The 24,102-nt window shown below is 43.4% G+C and overlaps 1 protein-coding gene across 2 annotated transcripts in view; it reads left to right on the top strand.

Annotated features, from left to right (window-relative positions):
• Positions 1–24,102, top strand: part of LOC112215571 (NEDD4-like E3 ubiquitin-protein ligase WWP1) — a 60,425-nt gene that overhangs the window by 10,518 nt on the left and 25,805 nt on the right. The window contains exons 1-6 of one of the 2 annotated variants that reach the window (XM_024374697.2): positions 4,474–4,659; positions 5,671–5,730; positions 10,405–10,634; positions 21,583–21,707; positions 22,066–22,206; positions 22,350–22,416. In XM_024374697.2, coding sequence (XP_024230465.1) covers positions 10,426–10,634; positions 21,583–21,707; positions 22,066–22,206; positions 22,350–22,416 — 542 coding nt within the window. In that variant the 5' untranslated portion in view covers positions 4,474–4,659; positions 5,671–5,730; positions 10,405–10,425. Of the gene's footprint in view, positions 1–4,473; positions 4,660–5,670; positions 5,731–10,404; positions 10,635–21,582; positions 21,708–22,065; positions 22,207–22,349; positions 22,417–24,102 lie in introns of those variants that run through there. The other variant, XM_024374696.2, reaches the window with a different exon arrangement.

Raw genomic sequence — 24,102 nt, 5'->3', positions numbered from 1 at the left:
TCCCACTAACAAGACGACTGGCTGAGCTCTCAGAGGCCAAAGGAAGCTTTTTTTAATCAGGTCAACAATTGCAAGGTCGCTGGGCCGGACGGTATTCCAGGGCATGTTCCTAGAGCATGCACTGGACAACAGGCATGTTCACAGTAATTTTGAACCGCTCCTTGTCCCGGTCTGTAATCCCACATGTCCCAAGCTGACCACCAATCAGTCCTGTTCCCAAGAACTCTAAGGCTACATACCTAAATGACTACTGCCCTGTAGCACTCACCTGTAAGCATGAAGTGCTTTGAAAGGCTGCTTATGGCACACATCCATCATCCCAGACACTCTAGACCCACTCCAATTTGCATACTACCCCAACAGATCCATAGATGAGGCAATCTCAATTGCACTCCACACTGCCCTCATCCACCTAGATAATAAGAATACCTATGTGAGAATGCTGTTAATTGACTACAGACCAGCGTTCAACACCATAGTCCCCTTCAAACTCATCACTAAACTTAGGACCCTGGGACTGAACACCTCTGTCTGCAACTGGATCCTAGACTTCCTAACGTGTCGACCCCAGGTGGTGAGGGTAGGTAATATCAGCACAGCGACGCTGACCCTCAACACGGGGGCCCCACAGGGCTGTGTACTTAGTCCCCTCCTGTACTCCCTGTTCCCCATGACTGTGTGGCTACGCATGACTCCAACACCAAGTTAGCAGATGACAGCTGCACCATTGAACATCTTAACTGGCTGCATCATTGCTTGGTATGGCACCTGCACCTCCTTTGATCGCATGGCGCTAAAGAGGGTGGTCCAGACAGCCCATTACATCACTGGGGCTGAGCTCCCTGCCATCCAGGACCACTATATCAGGCGGTGTGAAAGGAAGGCCCGGGAAATGTGTTGGCATACTGCATTTTATCTGCATGAGTCTCCTGTTCTGTCCAAATTAGCTCCATCTGCTTTACAATGCCAGCACAAAGGTCCAGTTTGTCTCCATCTTTGAAATATGATATGTAGACTAGAAAGAGGAAGAAGGGAATAATCAAGCCACTGACTGTCACCCTCAAACATTGATAGCGTGCAAATTTCTTGTGGACAGACGCACGTAACATAAATGGTATTGGTCGACAGACTTAGGGATGCGATGACTAACGAGGAACTTTATTCCGGTACGCTGATGTTTTTTCATCACTAGCAATATGGTTTCCAGCCAATTGGTGACAGATTTTAATGTGAAAATTCTCAAATCTGCAGAGATGTTTCCATCAAACGGAATTATTGCGGCTGAAAGGGTGTGTGATGACATAGTGATGGGGGGGGGGGGATCAATAGTTAAATATCGGGATATTATTACCAACTATATCGTATCACTTTTGTCAATATCGCAATGTAATTTTTTTGCCTGTTGGCTGTACCTATATATACTTTAGTATATTCTCTTCATAGCTTGTTCTCCAGCTTTTTATATAGGGAGCCAATTAGATTTCAGGACTTTTATTTGCATGACTGATCAAAACTCATTTTCTCATTGCTCCCGTCCCTCTGCAGTAGACTTATGGTGAGCAATATGTTTGAAACATCAAATCGCAATAAAATCACAGTATCAAATTGCAATACATATGGTATCGTCTCGTAAGTAGCGTGGTAATATGGTATGGTGAGGTCCCTGGCAAGGGTACCTGCCCTACTAGTGTTCATTTAAAAAATTACGGTTAAATTGCCATGTACCGAATACAAAGATAAATTCAATGGGTTTAAACTCTTTTTAAAAAAATTCAAAAATGGGTCATTCTGGTCTTGGCACATGCCAATAAAGGTGCTTCCACTGCCGTTCTTGCATAATTAATTTTGCAAACACAAAAGTTCCCACCATGGCAAACTTTTTAATGAATAATTATAACAAAAATCAAACATCAGTTAATTTCTGAGTAAATAATTTGTCATTTAATTCTTGCTGACCTCACGGTCAAGCCAATGCCTATGTGCCAGGAGTTTCTCCCGGTCTTTCTGTATTGGCTAACTAAGGCCAAGTTCTTTGCGTTAGTCCACCAGACTCTGTGCATTTGGGGCGGAAAAGTGCCTGGGAATGAGATTACCTGTGCTCTTGCCCTCCAACCCCAGACAGACTTCCAGGGCTGAGGGGATTATAAGCTGCTCCCTGGCCTCTCTGTCTTGCTGGCACTATCCCTTTTTCATTAGTCAGCCTTCTGAATTAGAGACTGATGGCAGCTTACTGTTGGTCTCTGCTCTGCCCCAGTCCTATGTCTCTCTCCTCCTATTCTGTCTCTCTCTACTCCTAGTCTGAGAGGCCAGGGTACTCGTGAGGAGATATTGCTATAGGTCTCTGCTGTGCTGTCAGATTAAGCAGAACATCACTCTTTTTATCCACAGAGGAAAAAATGACATTTCCTTTGCAATCTGCACATTTAGGATGGACAGCTATGATGCTTGTTTTCTTTTTTTAATGCAGCCTGTTCATTCCGCGCCAGACCGACTGAGCGCTGATGTCTTTGAGGCACGACATCACTGTAATGGTCATGACATTTTTGCTGACCATAATTGGCCAGCCAAATGACCGCGGTCACCTTAATAACTGTTTTTGAAGGCAATATTTGACGCACATTTTCTCCTCCACTTCTGACTGCGTGTGCTGCCATAGAAATATAATGCATTGTCGTGTCTTTGGCTATGCCGGATTAAGTGATATGACATGCTATTCTATAAAATAATTTATCCATAATTAATATTACCTGATTGAGCTAATCATGTAAATGTAATTAACTTGTCGGTGCACCATGAAATAATATTTATAGAGCTGTTAACTTCCAAATAAACTCTTAAAGACCTAGTAATATTTTCCATCAATAGCAGTCAATATTAATTGTCACCTTAATTCAGTCTCATCTGAAAGTTGTAATTTCTTGGTTATCTGCACGAACCCTGGCTAACAAGTTGAATCAGTAATACAAAATTGAGTTTATTTATTTACTAAATGCCTAACTAATCACACAGAATTACATATAATTAATCATAACTTGATTACAAATTACGTCATAAAGGAAAACGTCCCTAGCGGGCGGAACAGATATGATGGCTTGTTACACAAAAGAAAAGGGGCTGGGTTTGAGTGAAAGAGCGGGAAGACTGAGGAACAAAGGGCGACGCTGTGCTATCGTAAATACAGTGTCTTATGCATTCTAAATTACCGCCCATTTGGAAAATGCAATAAATATTTTCTCTGAGCTGCGCTTCGGTAGGTTGGTGGTAGATGGAAGGCCGTGTTGCCCAACAGAGTCCTTTGTCCTTTGAAGAATGTCTGGTGTCAATTGGATACGTTGTAGTAACGTCGTTGTGCGGTAGACGGGATACTCTCTGTTCCTTCCTAACCTGCGTTTGCAGCTGCTGTTGCTAACTCAACAGCTAGGAGGTATCACTTCTGTTGTGAATAAGAGTTCAAAGTTCATAACCATTCGCAACCAAAGCTCATGCTGATGTTGGCTTCATTCTGTAGTTCTCTGAACCATTCTGACATCGGACCGTCGTCCTCACATCCTCAGAACAGGAGGTTATATTGTCGTCAAGGCTTTATATAGGAAGGGAGAGGAGGGCGTGTTTGAAAAGTTTTATAGCCCATGTCCCTTCACAGGGACGGGCCACTGATTGAGCAGAGCCTATCTTATGAAAGCCCAAATCTCACATTTTAGAAGCTAAAATCACATTTCATCCCATCACAAATAATTTCATATTCAAACATTTAAATTGAACAGCAATTCTATGTGAATCCAATAACTCTGTGTAGACCTTCCACTGTAGAGTTGTCATCTGATCATTGATGAGAATGTCTCAGATGACAACCGAACTGACATAATATTCATTAAGTACCACCGCATATGTTCCATTGGCCGGATTACCAGAATATAGTTCATCCCCCCCCCCACCTTCTGATGTTCCCAGAATCTCTATGTTAACCAAGATGTTTGCAAATGTAACATCAGTAGGGTAGAGAAAGGGGGGAAGAGGTATTTATGACTGTCATAAACCTACCCCCAGGCCAACATCGTGACAGAATATTGCGAGTGTACCCATAGGAGCAAAGCGGGAAGTAAACGTCTTATTTAAAGTGTTTTTTTTAACGGTTATTTCACTTTTCATGACTGTCTTCATCCATAGCCTTCGGTTTTACAGTAATTGTGCCAGCCCTAGATGTCACGCCGGTTCACCTTTTTAAGGTTATGCCAACTATCTGTTCCCCTGTCATGTCGCTGTTACAGCTGGAGGCGTAATGATGCTGCGAGTCTCTTGGTTGTTCGTTCAGCTGGTCAGAGGTTGTTAATCTCAGACATTGGTTGGTTTCCATGCCAGATGCACTCCGTAATGCTGTGTCATTGGTTCTGATGCCAACATCCCTACTCTCCCCTGTACTTCGCTTCCCACATCCTCCCCTAGTCTCCTATCCTCCTCTGGTTGGGCTGCTCTGTGTCTCCAGACGGAGGCTTGGAGGGGATCAGGGAAAGGTTTTTATCTTGCCTGCCTGCTGGTAGTCTCTGTGCCACTCGGCTGAGCTGGAGCTAATGCAAGGCAGACGCATACCGTCCTTCCCCCTATGCCAGCCAGACGGGTACAGGAGAGCAGTGGTGTGAAGGAGAGGACAGGAGATAAAAGGTGAGTAAAGGACTGAGAGGCGTTTTGCAGAGGATTGATAAAGTGCCGTGAGGAAGGGGACGAGTGCAGTGTGTTGGAATAGGGTGAAGTGCCCTTCAAGGTCTTCTGGATTCTGCTCCCTCTAATGACTTCCATGAGATGTTTGGATGAAGCCCCGGGGCCATCTATAACAGGCATCTCACAGTTGGAGTGCTGATCTCGGATTAGTTTGGGCCTGAAGATCATAATACATAGCCTATTGATTATATGGAAAAGCGGGACCTGATCCCCCTGGTCTAAAGACAATGGAGGCTTTCTCCTGTCCTGATGAACAGCACTTCACCCGTAGTCAGCTGGGAGTCCTCTGGCGCCACTCATCTCAGCCTTTAATGCTCTGAGATGATGGCCTTGCTTGCCCTGTTTACTCGTGAGAGTATTTTACACTTTGAGGCAGTCTGAGACAATTTGTGGCAATTGGTGTGCATATCTGCACTTTAATAATAATGGTTTGTGGCTGTTTTCATGTCCTTTTGCTTTGCCAGTGAGTAACATGATTTTCTGTGTTTTTTATTTGTAGCAATATCAGATGGCTATGTTTGTCTGTGTGGTGTTATTCCCTCAGAATTGAGTGGTGGTGGCGTATGTATGCTGACAACGGATAATTTTCTTAGCCCGCGCTCTATCTCTCGTCTCCATCTGCACCGTTATCAGTTTGGCGCTCCCTGAGCCTTGGTCTGTGGCTCTCAGCTTCTGAGTACACGACTCCTAGCACCCCATCTGAGTTTGGACAGGAAGGGAAGGGATCTTGTGGTAACCATTTTATCTTGGCAGTTTAAGGACATTCATATGTTGTCACTCCTCTTCACCAAACAAACCATACATTAGCACTTTGTTCAGATAAAGAAAGTTCCCCCTTTTTTAAAATTTTCCCTGTGACTGCTTCTGTTAGGTTAAAGCCTTTGCACAACCCAGATCAGTGTTAATATAACAGCTGACAGTGCATGACTAACTACTCCCGGTCTCCTGTTACAGGGCAATCATGGGCCACGGAGTCGGCTGAGGATCCGGAGGGTTCTGCAAAACGCACCAATCGTGAGTAGGCATGTAAATGTGCCATTCTATGACTCTCTCCCCCCTGGATGTGAGCTCGAGCTCATGTTAGCCAAGGATACGAAAGGTACTGTGCCTTCAGAATGTACCCAGACCCCTTGACTTTTTCCACATTTTGTTGTTACAAAAGTGGGATTAAAATGGATTTAATTGTCATTTTTTGGCAACTCAAAATACTCTGTCAAAGTGGAACAAACATTCCAAAATTTGTATAAAAAATAAATAAATATGAAAGGAAAAATTATATATTTTATTGGATAAGTATTCAACCCCCCCTGAGTCTATACATTTTAGAATCACCGTTGCCAGCGATTACAGCTGTGAGTCTTTCTGGCTAATAAGAGCTTTGCACACTTGGATTGTGCAATATTTGCTCATTCTTTAAAAAATTCTTCAAGCTCTGTCAAGTTGGTTGTTGATCATTGCTAGACAGCCTTTTTCAAGTCTGGCCATAGATTTTCAAGCTGAATTTAAGTCAAACCGAGTGGCCTAGTCACAGAACATTTCAATGTCGTCTTGGTAAGCAACTCCACTGTTCTATTTGGCCTTGTGTTTTAGGTTATTGTCCTGCTGAAAGGTTCATTTGTCTCCCAGTGTCTGTTGGAAAGCAGACGAAACATTGGTTTTCCTCAAGGATTTTGCCTGTGCTTTTTGCCCCCCCCCAAAAATCCCTAGTCCTTGCCGATGACAGTCATACCTATAACCAATGTTTCCTCAAATGTTTGACAGATCAGTTCTGGTCTGCTGAGCGCAAGCTTGAACGTTGTGAAAATTCGGTGCAATGCTTCCAGCGCATGTTTACTGTGAACAGAGGCTGTACCCTCTTTTTAAGTTCGCCACAGTAGCCTTCTTGGCCACTGTTAAAACTATTTGCTCATAATGTAGGCCTAGCAGATTGGCCTACCCGTCAAAAACAACGAAGAAAATGAGTCCCGTAACATTTTAACATGTTAAAATAGCTGTTCTATCATTCAGCCTACAATACAATCTGAGATTTTAAAAAATAAAAAACATGCAGGGCTTGACAGTAACCTGTTTTTATCCACTTGTCCAGTAGACAAGGTGACAGTGTTTGATGCAAGAAACCACTTTACAAAATAAAAATTAATTATTATTCCCATATCATTATTACAGAGAATCTGACAGATTATGCCACCCACCATCCAAAGTGTAATTAGTGACTTCACCATGCTCAGTTTTTTCTTTTTTTCTCTCACCCACCTACCAATAGGTGCACTTTGTTGCGAGGCATTGGAAAACCTCTCTGGTCTTTGTGGTTGAATCTGTTTGAAATTCACTGCTCGACTGAGGGACCTTACAGATAATTGTGTGTGTGGGGTACAGAGATGAGGTAGTTAATCAACAATCATGTTAAACACTATTATTGCAACTTATGTGACTTTTTCCTCAACTTATTTAGCCTTGCATAACAAAATGGTTGAATACTTATTGACTGAAGACATTTCAACTTTTAATTTTGTTTAAATTTGTACAAATTTAGAGATCATAATTCCACTTTGACATTATTGGGTATTTTTTGTGTGTGGTAAGCCAGTGACGACAACCTAAATTTTAGGTTGTATTGTTCCGCCGGTTGCCATTTCTGTCAAATGTCTCACGGATCAACTCTGTATATCAGCGCAGCCGATGTCCCCCTTGTGATTATATTGCCCAAAGATTTGGCTAATATACCTTCATTATTTTGTTGCTGTGGTGTCATTCTTGGTATCGTGATACCCAGTATGAAAGTCAAAAGTTATTGCAGGGGCAAGTCATTAATGGATAAGTAGTTCAATGTCCGAATTATTCATGCATTCAGAAAGTCTTCAGACCCCTTGAATTTTCCACATTTTGTTAGCCTTATTCTAAAATTGATGAGTGATTTTAAATAGTTTTTTCCATCTACACACAATACCCATAATGACAAGGCAAAAACATTTTTTGTTTGCACATTTTAAATATTAAACACTATTACATTTAAGTATTCAGACCCTTTACTCAGTACTTTGACGTGTCTTTGGCTACAAGCTTGGCTCTGTCAGGTTGGATGGGGGGAGTGTCACTGCACAGCTGTTTTCAGGCCTCTCCAGAGATGTTAGAGTCCGGGCTCTGGCTGGGCCACTCAAGGACATTAAGAGACTTGTCCCGAAGCCAGTCCTGCGTTGCCTTGGCTGTGTGCTTAGGGTTGTTGTCCTGTTGGAAGCTGAACCTTCGCCCCAGTCTGAGGTCCTGAGCAGGTTTTCATCAAGGATCTCTTTTCTCTGTTCATCTTTGCCTCGATCTTGAGTAGTTTCCCAGTCCCTGCTGCTGAGAAACATCCCCACAGCATGATACTGCCACCACCATGCAGTGACCCGTAGGGATGGTGGCAGGTTTCCTCCAGACTTGGCATTCAGACCAAAGAGTTAAATCGTGGTTTCGTCAGACCAGAGATTCTTGTTTCGGCAAACTCTCAGTGGGCTGTCATGTGCCTTTTTACTGAGAAGTGGCTTCCGTCTGGCCACTCTACTGTAAATGCCAGATTGGTGGAATGATGCAGAGATGGTTGTCCTTCTGGAAGGTTCTCCCACTTTCACAGAGGATCTCTGGAACTCTGTCAGTGACCATCGGGTTCTTGGTCACCTCCCTGAACAAGGCCCTATTCCCCTGATTGCGTTGTTTGACCGGGTGGCCAGCTCTAGGAAGAGTCTTGGTGGTTCCAAACTTCTTCCATTTAAGAATGGAGGCTGCTGTTTCCTCGAACCTTCAATGCGGCTGATTTTTGTTTTTGTTGGTACCCTTCCCCAGATCTGTGTCTCAACACAGTCCTGCCTCGGAGCTCTACGGACAATTCCTTCGACCTCATGGCTTGGTTTTTGTTCTGACATGCACTGTCAACAGTGGCACCGTATCCAGAGGTGTATGCCTTTCCAAATCATGTCCAATCAATTGAGTTTACCACAAGTGGACTCCAATCAAGTTGTAGAAACATCTTAAGGATGATCAATGGAAACGGGATGCACCTGAGCTCAATTTCGAGCCTCATAGTAAAGGGTCTGGATACTTATGTGAGGTATTTCTGTTATGGTCAATTTAGCAGAAATGTCTTAACCTATTTTCTCATTGTCATTATGGGGTACTGTGTGTATATTGAAGTTTCATTTAATCAATTTTAGAATAAGCCTGTAATGTAACAAAGGCGATGAAGTCATGGGGTCTGAATACTTTCCGAAGACACTATCAGTGTTTCAGATTGCTGGTGACTTCTCTTATTGTCCACGTACCCTAGAGAGGTTAACGTCCCACCTGACTAACGTCCAGTGAAAGTGCAGGGCGCCAAATTCAAACAACAGAAATCTCAATTAAAATTCCTCAACCATACATGTATTATACACCATTTTAAAGATAAACTTGTTGTTAATCCCACCACAGTGTTCGATTTCAAAAAGGCTTTATGACAAAAGCATACCTTGCGAGTTATGTTAGGTCAGTACCTAGTCACAAAAAAACTGACATTTTTCCAGCAAAAGAGGAAAAATTAATCACTAACCTTTGCTCTTCATAAGATGGCACTCATAGGACTTCATGTTACACAATACATGTATGTTTTGTTCGATAAAGTTAATATTTATATCCAAAAATCAACATTTACATTAGCGAGTTATGTTTTGCCTCCAAAACATCCGGTGGAAGTGCAATGTCAATTTACAGATACTCATCATAAATGTTGATGAAAATACAACTGTTATACGTGGAATTAAATATATACCTTAATGCAAACGCTGTGTCATATTTTTTTTTTAAAAGCACACCATGGAATAATCTGAGTACACTGCTCAGAGACCAAAACAAGCAATACAGATACCCGCCATGTTATGGAGTCAACAAAAGTCAACTAGCATTATAAATATTCACTTTTGATCTCCATCAGAATGCACTCCCAGGAATCCCAGTTCCACAATAAATGTTAGTTTTGTTCGATAAAGTCAATAATTTGTCCAAATACCTCCTTTTCGTTCGCATTTAGTACAGTAATCCAAATGCGCAGGCACTAGGTCCAGACAAAGTCAGTTATATTGCAGTTCGTAGAAACATGTCAAATGATGTGTATATAATCCATTTTTAGGATGTTTTTATCAAATTTTCAATAACGTTTCAACCGGAGAATTCCTTTGTCTTTAGAAATTAAAGGGAACAGAGCTAACTCTCACGAGCGCGCGCCTGACTGAGCACATGCCCTCTGGCAGAGCTCTGACTCATTCCATACTCATTCACCCCCACTTCACGGTAGAAGCATCAAACAAGGTTCTAAAGACTGTTGACATCTAGTGGAAGCCTTAGGAAGTGCAATATGACCCCACAGACACTGTATATTGGATAGGCTAAGACTTAACCTACAAACCTCAGATTTCCCACTTCCTGTTTTGGATTTTTTTTTCTCAGGTTTTTGCCTGCCCTATGAGTTCTGTTTATACTCAGACATTCAAACAGTTTTAGAAACTTCAGTGTTTTCTATCCAAATCTACTAATAATATGCATATCCTAGCATCTGGGCCCGAGTAGCAGGCAGGTATACTCTGTGCACGCTTTTCATCCGGACGTGAAAATACAGCCCCCTACCCCAAAGAAGTTAAGGTTGTCCTCGTTTTGACCACCTTTTGTTTTGTGTGTCTTCAGGCTTCCACTGTGGTGTATGACATGGCCACGGCCTCTTCCAGAACGGAGTGTAGCTATAACCACGGACCGACGTCGCAGCTACATGTCGTCGTTGCCTGTGCCAAACTCAAGCGGAAGAAGAGCTTGTTTGGGACGTCCATCTATGTGGAGGTGACAGCGGAAGGGGAGTCGCGCCGCACGGCAAAGTCCCACAGCTCCTCCAACCCCAAGTGGGATGAGCGGCTCACTCTGTAAGGAACCCTACCTTCTGTGTGTGTGTTCTTAATGTGTGTTGTGAGTAGCCCATTTAATTCGCTCACCACCTTAATCACTTACTGTGGTCTGTTTGGTATGCTCTAGCAACATTGTATTCCTAGGGTAACTTTTAGAGTTAGACCAATGGTGTGTTAATTCAGTATGAATCGTTTTCTGTAGTGCTTCTTCAACCTAACCGGTTCTGTATTGGAATAGGAAGACGAGAGGGAGAAGGAATCTAGACTATTTTATATTTAGCTAGATCCAGGCTACACATGATCTATGAGCATTTGTGGTTAAACACAAAAGATGAATTTTCGCAAAGGTCTTACTTATCTGGGGGTGGTTCTGAGACGGGAACAGTGTGGATTCATTGGAACACTTAGTGGGCTTGTGGGAGAGCTGACTAACTACTAGAAGTCTGAGCAGTCTGAATATCTCAAATACTTAGTCATCCAATCTGGGCAGATGGCCTACAGCACAAGGAAATGACGATGATTGAAAAACCAAAGCAGACATACTGTATCTTTCCTCTGAACACTCTGTTCCCAAAAAGAGCCTGTTGGCTTTATTGTTTTATTTCCCTTGTTGGTGCGGAGGTTTGAACTCTGCTGAAAAAACCCTTCTGTATCTGTTCAGTTGCAACTCCAGCAGAGCTGCCTGTAACCTAGCAGCTTTTATGGTTCTCTGGCTTTAATGAGCCAAATGTCAGGCTGTGTTCCAAATGACACCTTATCCCGTATGAATAGTGCACTAGTTTTGACTAGAGCCCTATGGGCCTGCTCAAAAGTAGTGCACTATTAATGCAAAAGGATGCCATTTCAAACTTGCCCTCAAAAACTCATTAACTAGGCCACTAATTGCCTTGATGGGGTAATTATCTCGGACAACCGCCAGGGCTCTGTTTGTTTGGTTTGTTTTTGTGTATGTTACATGTTATAGGAGTAGCTAGCTACCTGTCTGAAGCTCAGCTGTGGCCTTCAAGTCATAGTCCACTGGTTCTAAAACAAGCTCTATTATGGTGGCCTCTAGTATATTCTAATGCTAGATTGTATTTTCAACCAGCAACTGTCAGGAAATAACACTGATACCGTTTCAGTGTTGGTTTCATCAGCTGTTGTAAGATATGAAACAGGACAAAAATAATTTTGAATGCAAAGGGCCTTTAAAGCATCCTGTAATAGTCTCCTGACTTTAATTTAACAGCAGGTAATTGGCAAAAAGCCTAACAGTATGCAAATTATGGAGCCAAATGAAAAGCTCTCTTAACGATGCAATTCGATCAGCTACTGATGAGTCACTCACTTTAATGTCTTGCAAGTCCTTATGGACTTCATATCGAAAATACAAACGGGATCTTTAGTTTACTTGTCCTGAATTGATACCATGGAGATATAACTACGTTGTATGATTTATGAGGGACTTTATTCAGTCATTTTGACACCTTTTAAATAAAACATTTAAACTAGTCCAGCTTGCTGTTTGTTAATCAAAGCACAGTCAGCCTATGTGCCACCACTCTGTGGCTGCCTATGAAACACACCATGGTCCAACGTTGACTTTTTTTCTCTCTGGCCCGGTCGAGCCATTTGGCCAAAAATCTACTGGTCCGAACAGAATTTTTGCTGGCCCTGGCATGGTGTAGTTCTTAAATGCATTGGGGTCATGCAGGGCCTATAGGTTTGTATGCTTTCGCTCTGCTAACATATGGAATTGTTTTAAGATCGTTGTACCATGGATCATATAGCTATTTTATATAGAATTTTAGTACCCCTGTAGGTACATTTTGTATTTATTTAAAAAGTGTGTGTGGACACCTCTTCAAATTTGGCTATTTCAGCCACACCTGTTGCTGACGTGTGTGTGTGTGTATATAATTGAGCACACAGCCATGCAGTCTCCATGTACAAACATTGGCAATAGAATGGCCTTACTGAGCTCAGTAACTTTCAACATGACACAGTCTTAGTATCCCACCTTTCCAACATGTCAGTTTATCAAATTTCTCCTCTGCTAGAGCTACCCCGGTCAACTGTAAGTGCTGTTATTGTGAAGTGGAAATGTCTAGGAGCAACAATGGCCACACAAGCTCACAAAGCAGCACCGCTGAGTGCTGAAGCGCGTAGTGCGTAAAAAATAATCTGCAACTCTCATTACTAAGTTTCAAACTGCCTCTGGTTGAAACGTCAGCACAAGAACTGTTCGACGGGAGCTTGTTATTTTGCTGACATTTCTTCCAGAGGCAGTTTGATACTTGGTAATGAGTGTTGCAACCGAGGGCAGATTATTTTTAAGTGCTTCAGCACTCGGCGGTGCCGTTCTGTGAGCTTGTGTGACCTACCACTTTGCGGCTGAGCCATTGTTGCTCCTAGACGTTTCCACTTCACAATAACAGCACAAGCTAAGATCACCATGCATAATGCCAAGCGTCGGCCAGAGCGGTGTAAGCTTGCCGCCTTTGGACTTCTCTGGAGTGATGAATCACACTTCACCAGCTTGCAGTCCGATGGCCGAATATGGGTTTGGCGGATGCCAGGAGAACACTACCTGCCCGATTACATAGTGCCAACTGTAAAGTTTGGTGGAGGAAGAGTAATGGTCTGGGGCTGGTTTGAGCTAGGCCCCTTAATTCCAGTGAAGGGAAATTGTAACGCTACATCATACTAGGACATTCTAGACGATTCTGTGCTTCCAACTTTGGTAACAGTTTGGGGAAGGCCCTTTCCTGTTTCAGCATGACAATTCCCCTATCCACAAAGCGAGGTCCATCCAGAAATGGTTTGTTGAGATTGGTGTGGAAGAACTTGACTGGTGCCCAACCTCACTATTGCAATTGCTAGGGGGACTTGCTTCCATTCAGGCACAATGTTCCAACATCTAGTGGAAAGCCTTCCTAGGAGAGGAGTCTGTTAAAGCAGCAAATGGGGGACCAACTCCATATTAATGCCCATGATTTTGGATTGATATGTTCGACGTGCAGGTGTCTACATACTTTTGGTCATGTAGTGTATGTATACTTTAACATTGCAAGTCATTACTCTGTTCTTTGTTGTATTAATTCCATTCATTTTTGTTTCTAAGTTGGTATGTGATTTGAGAATAGGACGCTTCCCCTTTAAGACAGATGTTCCAAAAAGAGATATTGACATGGCTATAGTCGGCTAGCCAAGAGGAATGCTAGGCAGGGTTGCCATGTCCTTGATTTTCCTGCAAAATTAGGCTACTTTATGAAAACAATGTTGCGGGTGAAAATGTATTGGTTGCAGGTTTTTGGGCTACTTCTAAGTTGCGTGGTGAACGCCATGGCATTTCTCTTACAATATATTTCACGATCAGGTGGTGAGTGTTTGAGAGTGCTTCAGCTGAGTCATGTGAGAGGAGACAGAGCAGACAGGACTTACCAGTTGTAGATTGTCATTTATGCAGACTATTACCTATTACTTTCCAACCCTTTTTCCATAAAACAAATTAACACGCTAGAACTGATGCGCATCAAGAAATAACGGTGACATTGTACTGGAAAACTACTAGGGGTGCACTAGAGCACATTAGAAAAAGTCGCTTGGAGGTGGTTCAAATGGCATTTTAATGTCTACTTTGCTCATGGAAAGCCGCATCAAGCGAAGTGTTTTACACATGCTCAGAACTCCTTTGCGTGCTCCTACTATAGGGAACATTTCATTGGGGGGGGGGTGGGATTCCTCAGTGGAAAATTCCATTAAGCGTGGCCAATAATACATTTGCATCTGTTGGCCGTCCAAGTATCCTATTAAATGATATGCCGTTGTAGCCTACCATGATAAATATGTTAAAGTCCTCGCAAATCAATTTGTGCCACTTGTGTGGCCTAACTGGAGCTAGTAAACCGATTTAATAAATAGCCTTTAACTATATTATGCATATTAATGGACATGTTTAATTAGATTGATGTTAAGTCAGAATAGGCTACAGAAGAAACACTGTTGTTGACAAACATATTCAGTTCATATTATTTGATTCAGTGATTTGAAATTACAACCCCATCCTCTGTAGCCTTTTCCTGCAGGCTATTGGGCAACACAATCACTTCTTTCTTAGAAATCGCGTCACTATTCATGTTGAATGAATTAGTTTGTCAATTTGAACTAAGCAAGCTGCTAAATCGTTAGGCTACGCAACATGTAGGCAATCTGAAATTAGATGTAGGGCTATAGGCTACCTGTGTCTAGCTAAGAAAACCATGGCAAAGTTGAATTGCAGTCATTTTAGTCTGTATTCCAGCATTTCCCAAGCTCTGTCATCAGGGCCCCAAGGTGTGCACGTTTTTGTTTGTCTTAATTTGAAATCCGCTTTGTAGTGTTAAGACAACCAAAACGTGAACCCCTTGGGTACTGAGGACCGAGTTTAGGAAACCCTGCTGTAGCTTATGTAACGGTTCTCTTGTGGTGAAGGAGAGTCGGACCAAAATGCAGCGTGTAGATTGCGATCCATGTTTATTCAACAAACGTAACACAAATCTAAATACAAACACTATAAAACAAATAAAGTAACGAAAACCGAAACAGCCTATACTTGCGTAAACTAACACAGAGACGGGACCAAATACACTAAGGACAATCACCCACGACAAACTCAAAGAATATGGCTGCCTAAATATGGTTCCCAATCGGAGACAACGATAAACACCTGCCTCTGATTGAGAACCACTCCAGACAGCCATAGACTTTGCTAGATAACCCCACTAGCTACAATCCCAATACAAACACACCAGAACCCCAAGACAAAACACACCACAATACAAAAACCCCATGCCACACCCTGGCCTGACCCAATACATGAAGAAAAACACAAAATACTTAGACCAGGGCCTGACAGCTTATGACAATAGAGCCCCACAGTGGAGATGTCATAAAACCTAGCGGTCAAACACGGAAATGGTTACATTCATTTTTAAAAACACCTAAAATAAGGGTTGTTTTGTGTAGGATTACCTTGGCGGGATGTTTTGATAACTATGTAAATCTCTCGGACAAGTTGACTTTTATCAATATTTTTGTCTCTTTATTCGAAAATGCTAATTGTTGTCAAAGTAGACATCACGCAAGACTACAATTTCCTGCAAGCTCCTGCACATCTCTAGCTGGCACCTTTGCTAACATGTAAATAAATGTTGCAAATGTATTAATTACTACATTTAGCTAACATTTGATAGGTAATCCAGAGATGTTTTTCTTTTACCCCTTTTTCTCCCCAATTTGTCCCATCGCTGCAACTCCCGTACGGACTTGGGAGAGGTGGCGGACGCATGGCTCTCGACCGTCGCAACACAACCACGCCGCACTGCTTCTTGACACAATGCCCGCTTAACCCAGAAGCCAGCCATCAATGTGTCAGAGGAAACACTGTACACCTGGTAACCGTGTCAGCTTGCATTGCGCCTGGCCCATCACAGGAGACGCTAGAGCGCGATGGGACAAGAAAGTCCCTGCTGGCCAAACCCTCCCCTAACCCGGACGATGCTGGGCCAATTGTGCTCCGCCCCATAGGTCTCCCGATTGCGACAGATCCTGGACTCGAAACCAGGATCTCGAGTGGCACAACTAGCGGTGCAGTGCCTCAGACCACTGTGTCACTCGGGAGGCCGATCCAAAGATTCTTACCTTTGCCTTGATTCGGTAGTCTCGTCCAGATCATCATTGCATTTGTATTTCTTTATGATAGCCACATTAGCAGCTAATTAGAATTTCATTTGTTGGGGTAAATACAGGGAAACATTGGTTTTAAAGTCACCTCGTCTAAGAGGGAGTACTCATACTGTTGTGCTCTGACTTGTAATTTCTATAATCTCACAAATGGGCCATCTTAATGGTTTGTCGGCTTAATATCTGGCACATAGTAACGGCACAATTGCCAGAAAATAGCGTACATTTTTATTCAACTTTAAAATAAATTTAAAAAGCTGGTCCAAGTATTTATTCTGCAGAGATTGAGATCCTCTGTCCAACTTTCATCACTCACATTCTCCTTTTGGATTTCTGTAGTTTATCAAGTTTGCAGACGACACAACAGTCGTAGGCCTGATTACCAACCATGACGAGATGGCCTACAGGGAGGAGGTGAGGGCCCTGGGAGAGTGGCACCAGGAAAATAACCTCTCACTTAATGTCAGGAAACAGCAGAGGGAGCACGCCCCTATCCACATCAATGGAACCGCAGTGGAGAAGGTGAAAAGCTTCAAGTTCCTCGGTGTACACATCACTGAAGATCTGAAATGGTCCACCCAAACAGACAGTGTGGTGAAGGAGCAACAGCGCCTCTTCAACCTCCGGTGGATGAAGAAATTTGTCTTGGCCCCTAAAACCCTCAGTTTTACAGATGCACAATTGAGCGCATCCTGTCAGGATGTATCACCGTCTCATACGGCAACTGCACCGCCCGCAACCGCAGGGCTCTCAAGACGCCATCCATTACACCTACAGCACCTGATGTCACAGGAAGGCCAAAAATAAGATCATGATCAAGGACCTCAACCACCCGAGCCACGGCCTGTTCACCCTGCTATCATCCAGAAAGCGAGGTCAGTACAGGTGCATCAATGCTGGGACAGAACAGAGCTGGAACAAAACAGCTTCTATCTCAAGGCCATCAGACTGTTAAATAGCCGGCTTCCACCCGGTTACTCAACCCTGCACCTTATAGACTGCTGCCCCATATACATAGACTTGGATTCATTGGCCACTTTAATGGAACACGAGTCACTTTAATAATGTTTACATACAGCTTTACTCATCTCATACAGTGGGGCAAAAGGGTATTTAGTCAGCCACCAATTGTGCAAGTTCTCCCACTTACAAACGAGCAAGATTTCTGGCTCTCATAGACCTGTAACTTCTTCTTTAAGAGGCTCCTCTGTCCTCCACTCGTTACCTGTATTAGTGGCACCTGTTTGAACTTGTTATCAGTATAAAAGACACCTGTCCACAACCTAAAACATTCACACTCTGAACTCCACTATGGCCAAGACCAAAGAGCTGTCAAAGGACACCAGAAACAAAATTGTAGAGCTGCACCAGGCTGGGAAGACTGAATCTGCAATAGGTAAGCAGCTTGGTTTGAAGAAATCAACTGTGGGAGCAATTATTAGGAAATGGAAGACATACAAGACCACTGATAATCTCCCTTGATCTGGGGCTCCACGCAAGATCTCACGCCGTGGGGTCAAAATGATCACAAGAACGGTGAGCAAAAATCCCAGAACCACACGGGGGGACCGAGTGAATGACCTGCAGAGAGATGGGACCAAAGTAACAAAGCCTACCATCAGTAACACACTACGCCGCCAGGGACTCAAATCCTGCAGTGCCAGACGTCCCCTGCTTAAGCCAGTACATGTCCAGGCCCGTCTGAAGTTTGCTAGAGAGCATTTGGATGATCCAGAAGAAGATTGGGAGAATGTCATATGGTCAGATGAAACCAAAATACAACTTTTTGGTAAACTCAACTCGTCGTGTTTGGAGGACAAAGAATGCTGAGTTGCATCTAAAGAACACCATACCTACTGTGAAGCATGGGGGTGGAAACATCATGCGTTGGGGCTGTTTTTCTGCAAAGGGACCAGGAAGACTGATCCGTGTAAAGGAAAGAATGAATGGGGCCATGTATCGTGAGATTTTGAGTGAACCTCCTTCCATCAGCAAGGGCATTGAAGATGAAACGTCGCTGGGTCTTTCAGCATGACAATGATCCCAAACACACCGCCCGGGCAACGAAGGAGTGGCTTCGTAAGAAGCATTTCAAGGTCCTGGAGTGGCCTAGCCAGTCTCCAGATCTCAACCCCATAGAAAATCTTTGGAGGGAGTTGAATGTCCGTGTTGCCCAACAACAGCCCCAAAACATCACTGCTCTAGAGGAGATCTGCATGGAGGAATGGGCCAAAATACCAGCAACAGTGTGTGAAAACCTTGTGAAGACTTACAGGAAACGTTTGACCTCTTTCATTGCCAACAAAGGGTATATAACAAAGTATTGAGAAACTTTTGTTATTGACCAAATACTTATTTTCCACCATAATTTGCAAATTCATTAAAAATCCTACAATGTAATTTTCTGGATTTTTTTTTTTCCTTCTCATTTTGTCTGTCATAGTTGAAGTGTACCTATGATGATAAATTACAGGCCTCATCTTTTTAAGTGGGAGAACTTGCACAATTGGTGGCTGACTAAATACTTTTTTTGCCCCACTGTATGTATATACTGTATTTTAGTCAATGCCACTCTGACATTGCTCAATCTAATATTTATATTTCTTAATTCCGTTATTTTACTTTTAGGTATGTGTGAATTGTTAGATACTACTACGCTGTTGGAGCTAGGAATGTAAGCATTTTGCTACACCCACAATAACATCTGCTAAATATGGGTATGTGACCAATAACATTTGATAAGATTTTCATGCAGGAAAGGGATTTATTTACAATTTTATAAATCGGGTTTGAGCTCTGAATGCTCATTGGCTGAAACCTGGGGTATGTCGGACTGTATACCACTGGTATGACAAACCTTTTACTGTTTTATTACGTTAGCAACCAGTTTTATAATAGCAATAAGGCATGTTGGGGGTGTGGTATATGGCCACTATACCACAGCTAACTGCTGTATCCAGGCGTTCTTTCAACATTCTAATTCCTTTTACGTTTCGTCATGGCTCGTCAAAATGTACATATTGCTAGTATGTTCACTATTGAAGGTTTGGTTTTGCAAATCCCTTTCCCTAAAATAAATAAGCCTAGCGAGTAGATTGCTGGGTGCTTCTTTTTTGCTAAGGACAGCTCACATGTGATGTGTGAAATTATCAACTGATATACCACTCGAAGTTGTGACTCGTGGGACAGAACGTGGTGGTGCTTGAACGGCCAATCCTATTCCTCAATGGTAGACGCGAGGTCTCCAATGGTAGTCCGCGACAGAGCAGGTAAATGTTGAACTAGAATGAAAAAATTAGCTGGAAAGTTATTTGCCCTGTCGTGCCAGTGACTGACCAGATGTTAATGTCGGACCCTGCACAGAAAAATTAATTAATTAATGTGCCAGAAAACAATAGGCTAAGTGTATTTTGACTCGTCGTTGCCACACTCCATGTGAAGAAATTCCGATGCAACCAACCCCAGCGTACACAACACACACACCCCTGTACCAAGAGGCGGGGCAGACTGTTAAACCAGGAGTTTTTCTCTTCATCACCAGTTCTATCAATGGGTACTTTAAGTGGAAAAAGTACCTGGCTGAAAGTGAGTCTGTAGACAGCCGACACTAGTGCAAAACACTGCTGGTATATTGCACTGTATTTTCTGAATGCAGGGAGAGGGCCACCATTTGCATTGGCGTTAAACACACTTGGTTAGCTATCAGCTTTTCATTTATCAAACAGCTTCTAGAAGGATTTACTGGAAATGTGTCCCAAATGGCACTCTCTTCCCTATATAGTGCACTACTTTTGACCTAAACGACTAGGCCAGGGGATGCCATTTGGGGCACAATCTGGATGTGTTTACTACCTTTTGTCTTTTTTGTTGTTTACTTCCGTCTGCCTCTGCACGCTTTCTGGTCGTCTCTGTTTTCTTAACGCTCATCTCTCATTCTTGCACTCTCTCTCTCTCTCTTCTTGGTTGCCTGTGTTTCTATAGACCAGGGTAGTTCTTTATTCTGCAGTCAGAGGCAGCCCTCGGTCGCTCTCTGAGGGGGAGGGGACCCGTGCCTGTGTGAGGAATACTAACCAGTCTGATCTGCAGAGGAGGAAAAGAGGTCTGGGAGAGGGAGTGTGACCAAAAACAAGCATTTGCGAAAGGCTCAAGAAATTGTAATTGTCAAGGGAAATGGCCAATGCGATAGTCCTAGTATATCATGGAGGTGCGATTTGAAATCAATGACTAAACACAACTCTTTGAAGTCTTAACAGGGTAACGACAAGGCGGACTCCTGAGTCTCCCGTCCCTTCAGATGTTGTGTATGCCACAGACAGACCGCTGAGACCTCTCCCTGTTAAAGCGTGTCCTGTGTATAGAGCTGATTTGGATTAGAGCGCTGTCAATGGCTTTGCCCAGACGACGGGAGACATGTTCAGATTGAGGGAGCCCTTCTAAGGATTGCTGAAAAACATTAATTACAATTATTATCAAATGCTGCATATCACCCCAGGTTGTGACACCTTGCTAGAAGTCACAAGAAGATCCTTCCTCTCTGGCTGGCTGTCTGTAGCTAGGTTTTCATCCAGTTGGTGACATGTTTTCAAGCGAATATTCAAAAATCTGGATAACACTATGCACATTTTCCCACCAAACTGATTTTATTGGGATTAAAGTGTGTGTGTTAACGTAGTGCACATACAAATAATGAATAACTAATTTTACAGGCACAAAAAAATCCCAACCTGTCGAATGATTAAATTGTCTGTCGACATTTTATAAAATTGTTCCGGCATTCCCTGTTTCCTTAAGCCTAGTTGTGACTTTTTTTTTTCGCTTTGAGTAATTAATCTGTATGAAATGGTTGGATGGAAACCTGGTTTTTGTCTGTCTGCCCATTTGACTTCAGTGGAGCCACTTAAAGTTTAATTAGTGGGGTAACAGGCCCTACAGTCATTGCATTGAGTCATGGTGATATTGTGACTGTTTGTAATGCATGCTGTGCATCTTGAAAAGCATATCAGCACTGACTGCGCTGTAATAGTGCTAGTAGTTTATTTCTATAGCAGAAGAATTGGATAAAGAAACCACCAGTTAGTTGGTGTAAGATATGATAAGAAAAACATGTTTGCTCCCAAGGGGAAAATTGTCTTGGACGCACAGTACTGTTTTATAAGAAATGAACACTTGAGTAGTCTAACAGGTGTCCAGGTCACTTTCTGTGTGTGCGCACTTGCGTGTGCATGCGGTATAGTTGATGTGTGACCTCTGTGCTGTGTTGCAGAAATGTCAGGCCTCACACGCAAGTGGACTTTAAGGTGTGGAGTCACCACACCCTGAAAGCTGATGCTCTGCTGGGGAAAGCCACTCTGGACCTACTCCAGGCCTTGGAGCAGCACGACCGGAAATGTACGTAGTTGGCAACCCGCCTCATCTCTTATTCCTCCTTTTTATGTTCTAACCTTGACAAGAACAATGTCAATAGGCAACAGGATATCAGCTCTGATATTATTTCCCCTGAAAGAATTTGTTCTCACTCTTCAGGATGAACTGCAGTATCCCTTTCTGCTGTTGGGCACAGTATTCCACAGTAAATGGTTTAGAAAGAATGCTGTTATTTTCAAGTAGGGCCTCAAATACTGTATCAGACATTTTCTCGCTAATGAGTTACTAATAGCTGTGTTCTCTTCCATCCTGTCTCTGCCATGCCCTGTGCCCATCTCCTCCTTTCTCCCCTGTCTCTGCCATGTCTCCCCTCCCTCCTCAGTGGAGAATGTGAAGGAGGTGTTGAAGCTGGTGCTGGACAATAAGGGGGCCGTGGTTGCTACGGGAGAGCTGACCGTGTTCCTAGACGGTCTGACCGTCAACCAGGAACAACTGCTCAACGGCAACGCTGCCACCTCAACCAGTGAGTACCGCTGTGTGTCTGGCTGTCTGTTTTAGTATGCCTGTGGCTTGTCGTCATACCTTTTTTGGATTTATTTATAGTATGTATGCGTGTTTAGTTGTAGAATATTGTTTAGGATAACAGTGCCTTCGCCTCCCTTTCAGAAGTCCAGCAGAACGGTGATGCCATTCATGAAAATGGAGGGGACACTCCATCAAGGGCTCCCAGCAGGTAAGATAAGAACTCCTGGCAGAAAACCATGTTGTGAATGAATGGGCACTGAGTCAGCAGAGACGTTTGGTTTAGATGGCGGCGGAAATAATTTTATCAGCAGAAAATGTGGTGCCGCTTATATTGGAGGCAACCATAAGGCAATGCGGTCTTCACACACACACCGATAGAGCCCCAGTTTTCCTGCCTTACATCATTGTGGTAGGTACTATATTTGTCCGGCTCTTGGCGCGTTCTCAGAAGCCTGGGATATTAGAACTCTCACCTTGTAATTTATCAGAGCTCCGACTGCACATATTCTGTCCCTCTGTCCCTAAATCAGGACAGCTTGCATGCAGGCCTTGCCACATAACCCTGATCTTTATCTCACTCACTCTGTCGAAGTGCAGTTAACAGGGCTAATATGTGTTTTATTAGAATCCTCAAAAAGTGGATGTTGGCAATTTATTCAGACCGAGAGGTGAAGGAGATGGCAGACAGACTTCATCTGCATTGCAGTTACTGCTGCATCCAGCCTGTGATGACTGCATACGCTGCCTTTGCACTTGCTTTGTCCCTCTCTCTGTCTCCCCCCTTTCGCCCTCTCTCCTACACTTCCTATAGCCCCTTCTCCCAGCTGTTAAAACACATCCACTGTCCCACTAGGCCTGACTGTCACAGTATACACAACCTACTGTGGATAGTGTGTGTGTGCCCACCTCCAGCAAAAACACTGCCCAGACTCTGTGTTAGTGGTGTGTTTGGGTTGTCCACATTGGGGCGCAATATACTGTATGTGCTGCCTGCCTCATGTAGGCTAGTTACATCTGTCCCTGGGGTCGGTCTGTCTGTCTCTGGTCTGTGGCAATGAGTGCAGAGACGAAACCTTGTGAACCAACACAAAGGCTCTCCTTCAGTCTTGCCTGTTTCATCACCATAGCACCCTGCCCCCTCTCTCCCTCGTCCTCTGCCCTGCATGACAATAGCCTCAATGTCACAAAGCGTTGCCTCTTCTCAGAACAAGGACTGCGTCACTAGTGCCCCGTACAGAACAGGACATACGCAGGGTGGAGCGCCCAGGCTCCCTTTACTCCCACTCTGAAAGACTGGCATCACAAGTCCTTCCCTCACACACAGACGCACGCACACTCACATAGACGCATTCACATACCCTCTGTACTCTGAAGTGCCACAGAAGCATTGTTACAGAGGAAGTGGAGTTGGCTGCATGTGCGTGGCCTGCCTGAAAAACAGGAAGAGGGTTAGTGGAGGTGGTAACATTTCTGCTTGCTGCTCTGAGGTACTGTGGTGGTGCTGTTATCCTGGCCAGAAAACAGATATGGACATTTTTAGAACTGACTAAAAAAAACACACACACACTAGTCTACAGAGAGAGAGAGTGCTGTCAGGCACGCTCCATCATTAGTAGTGCTTTCAGACAGTGATTCGTCACCCCCATTGTGTTGTGGGAAGACGCGTCGTGTCTCAAGGTGGTTTGTCTAAACGAGGGGCCACCTGACGGGGAGTTTAGCCTACTGCCCCATGTTTAACCCCCCCCATCACATAGGTCATAGGATCTGTCTCTGCATATATGTGGATGATAACTCAGCATTACATCCTTATTTGCCATGTCCTATTTGTAGGGCTGGGATATATATATATATATATATATAATCCACACACACACACTGAGGATTCTAATATATA

The sequence above is a fragment of the Oncorhynchus tshawytscha genome, linkage group LG16, assembly GCF_018296145.1.
Source record: "Oncorhynchus tshawytscha isolate Ot180627B linkage group LG16, Otsh_v2.0, whole genome shotgun sequence".
In the NCBI taxonomy this organism is placed as follows: domain Eukaryota; kingdom Metazoa; phylum Chordata; class Actinopteri; order Salmoniformes; family Salmonidae; genus Oncorhynchus; species Oncorhynchus tshawytscha.
This window is presented reverse-complemented; position numbering and strand designations above follow the sequence as displayed.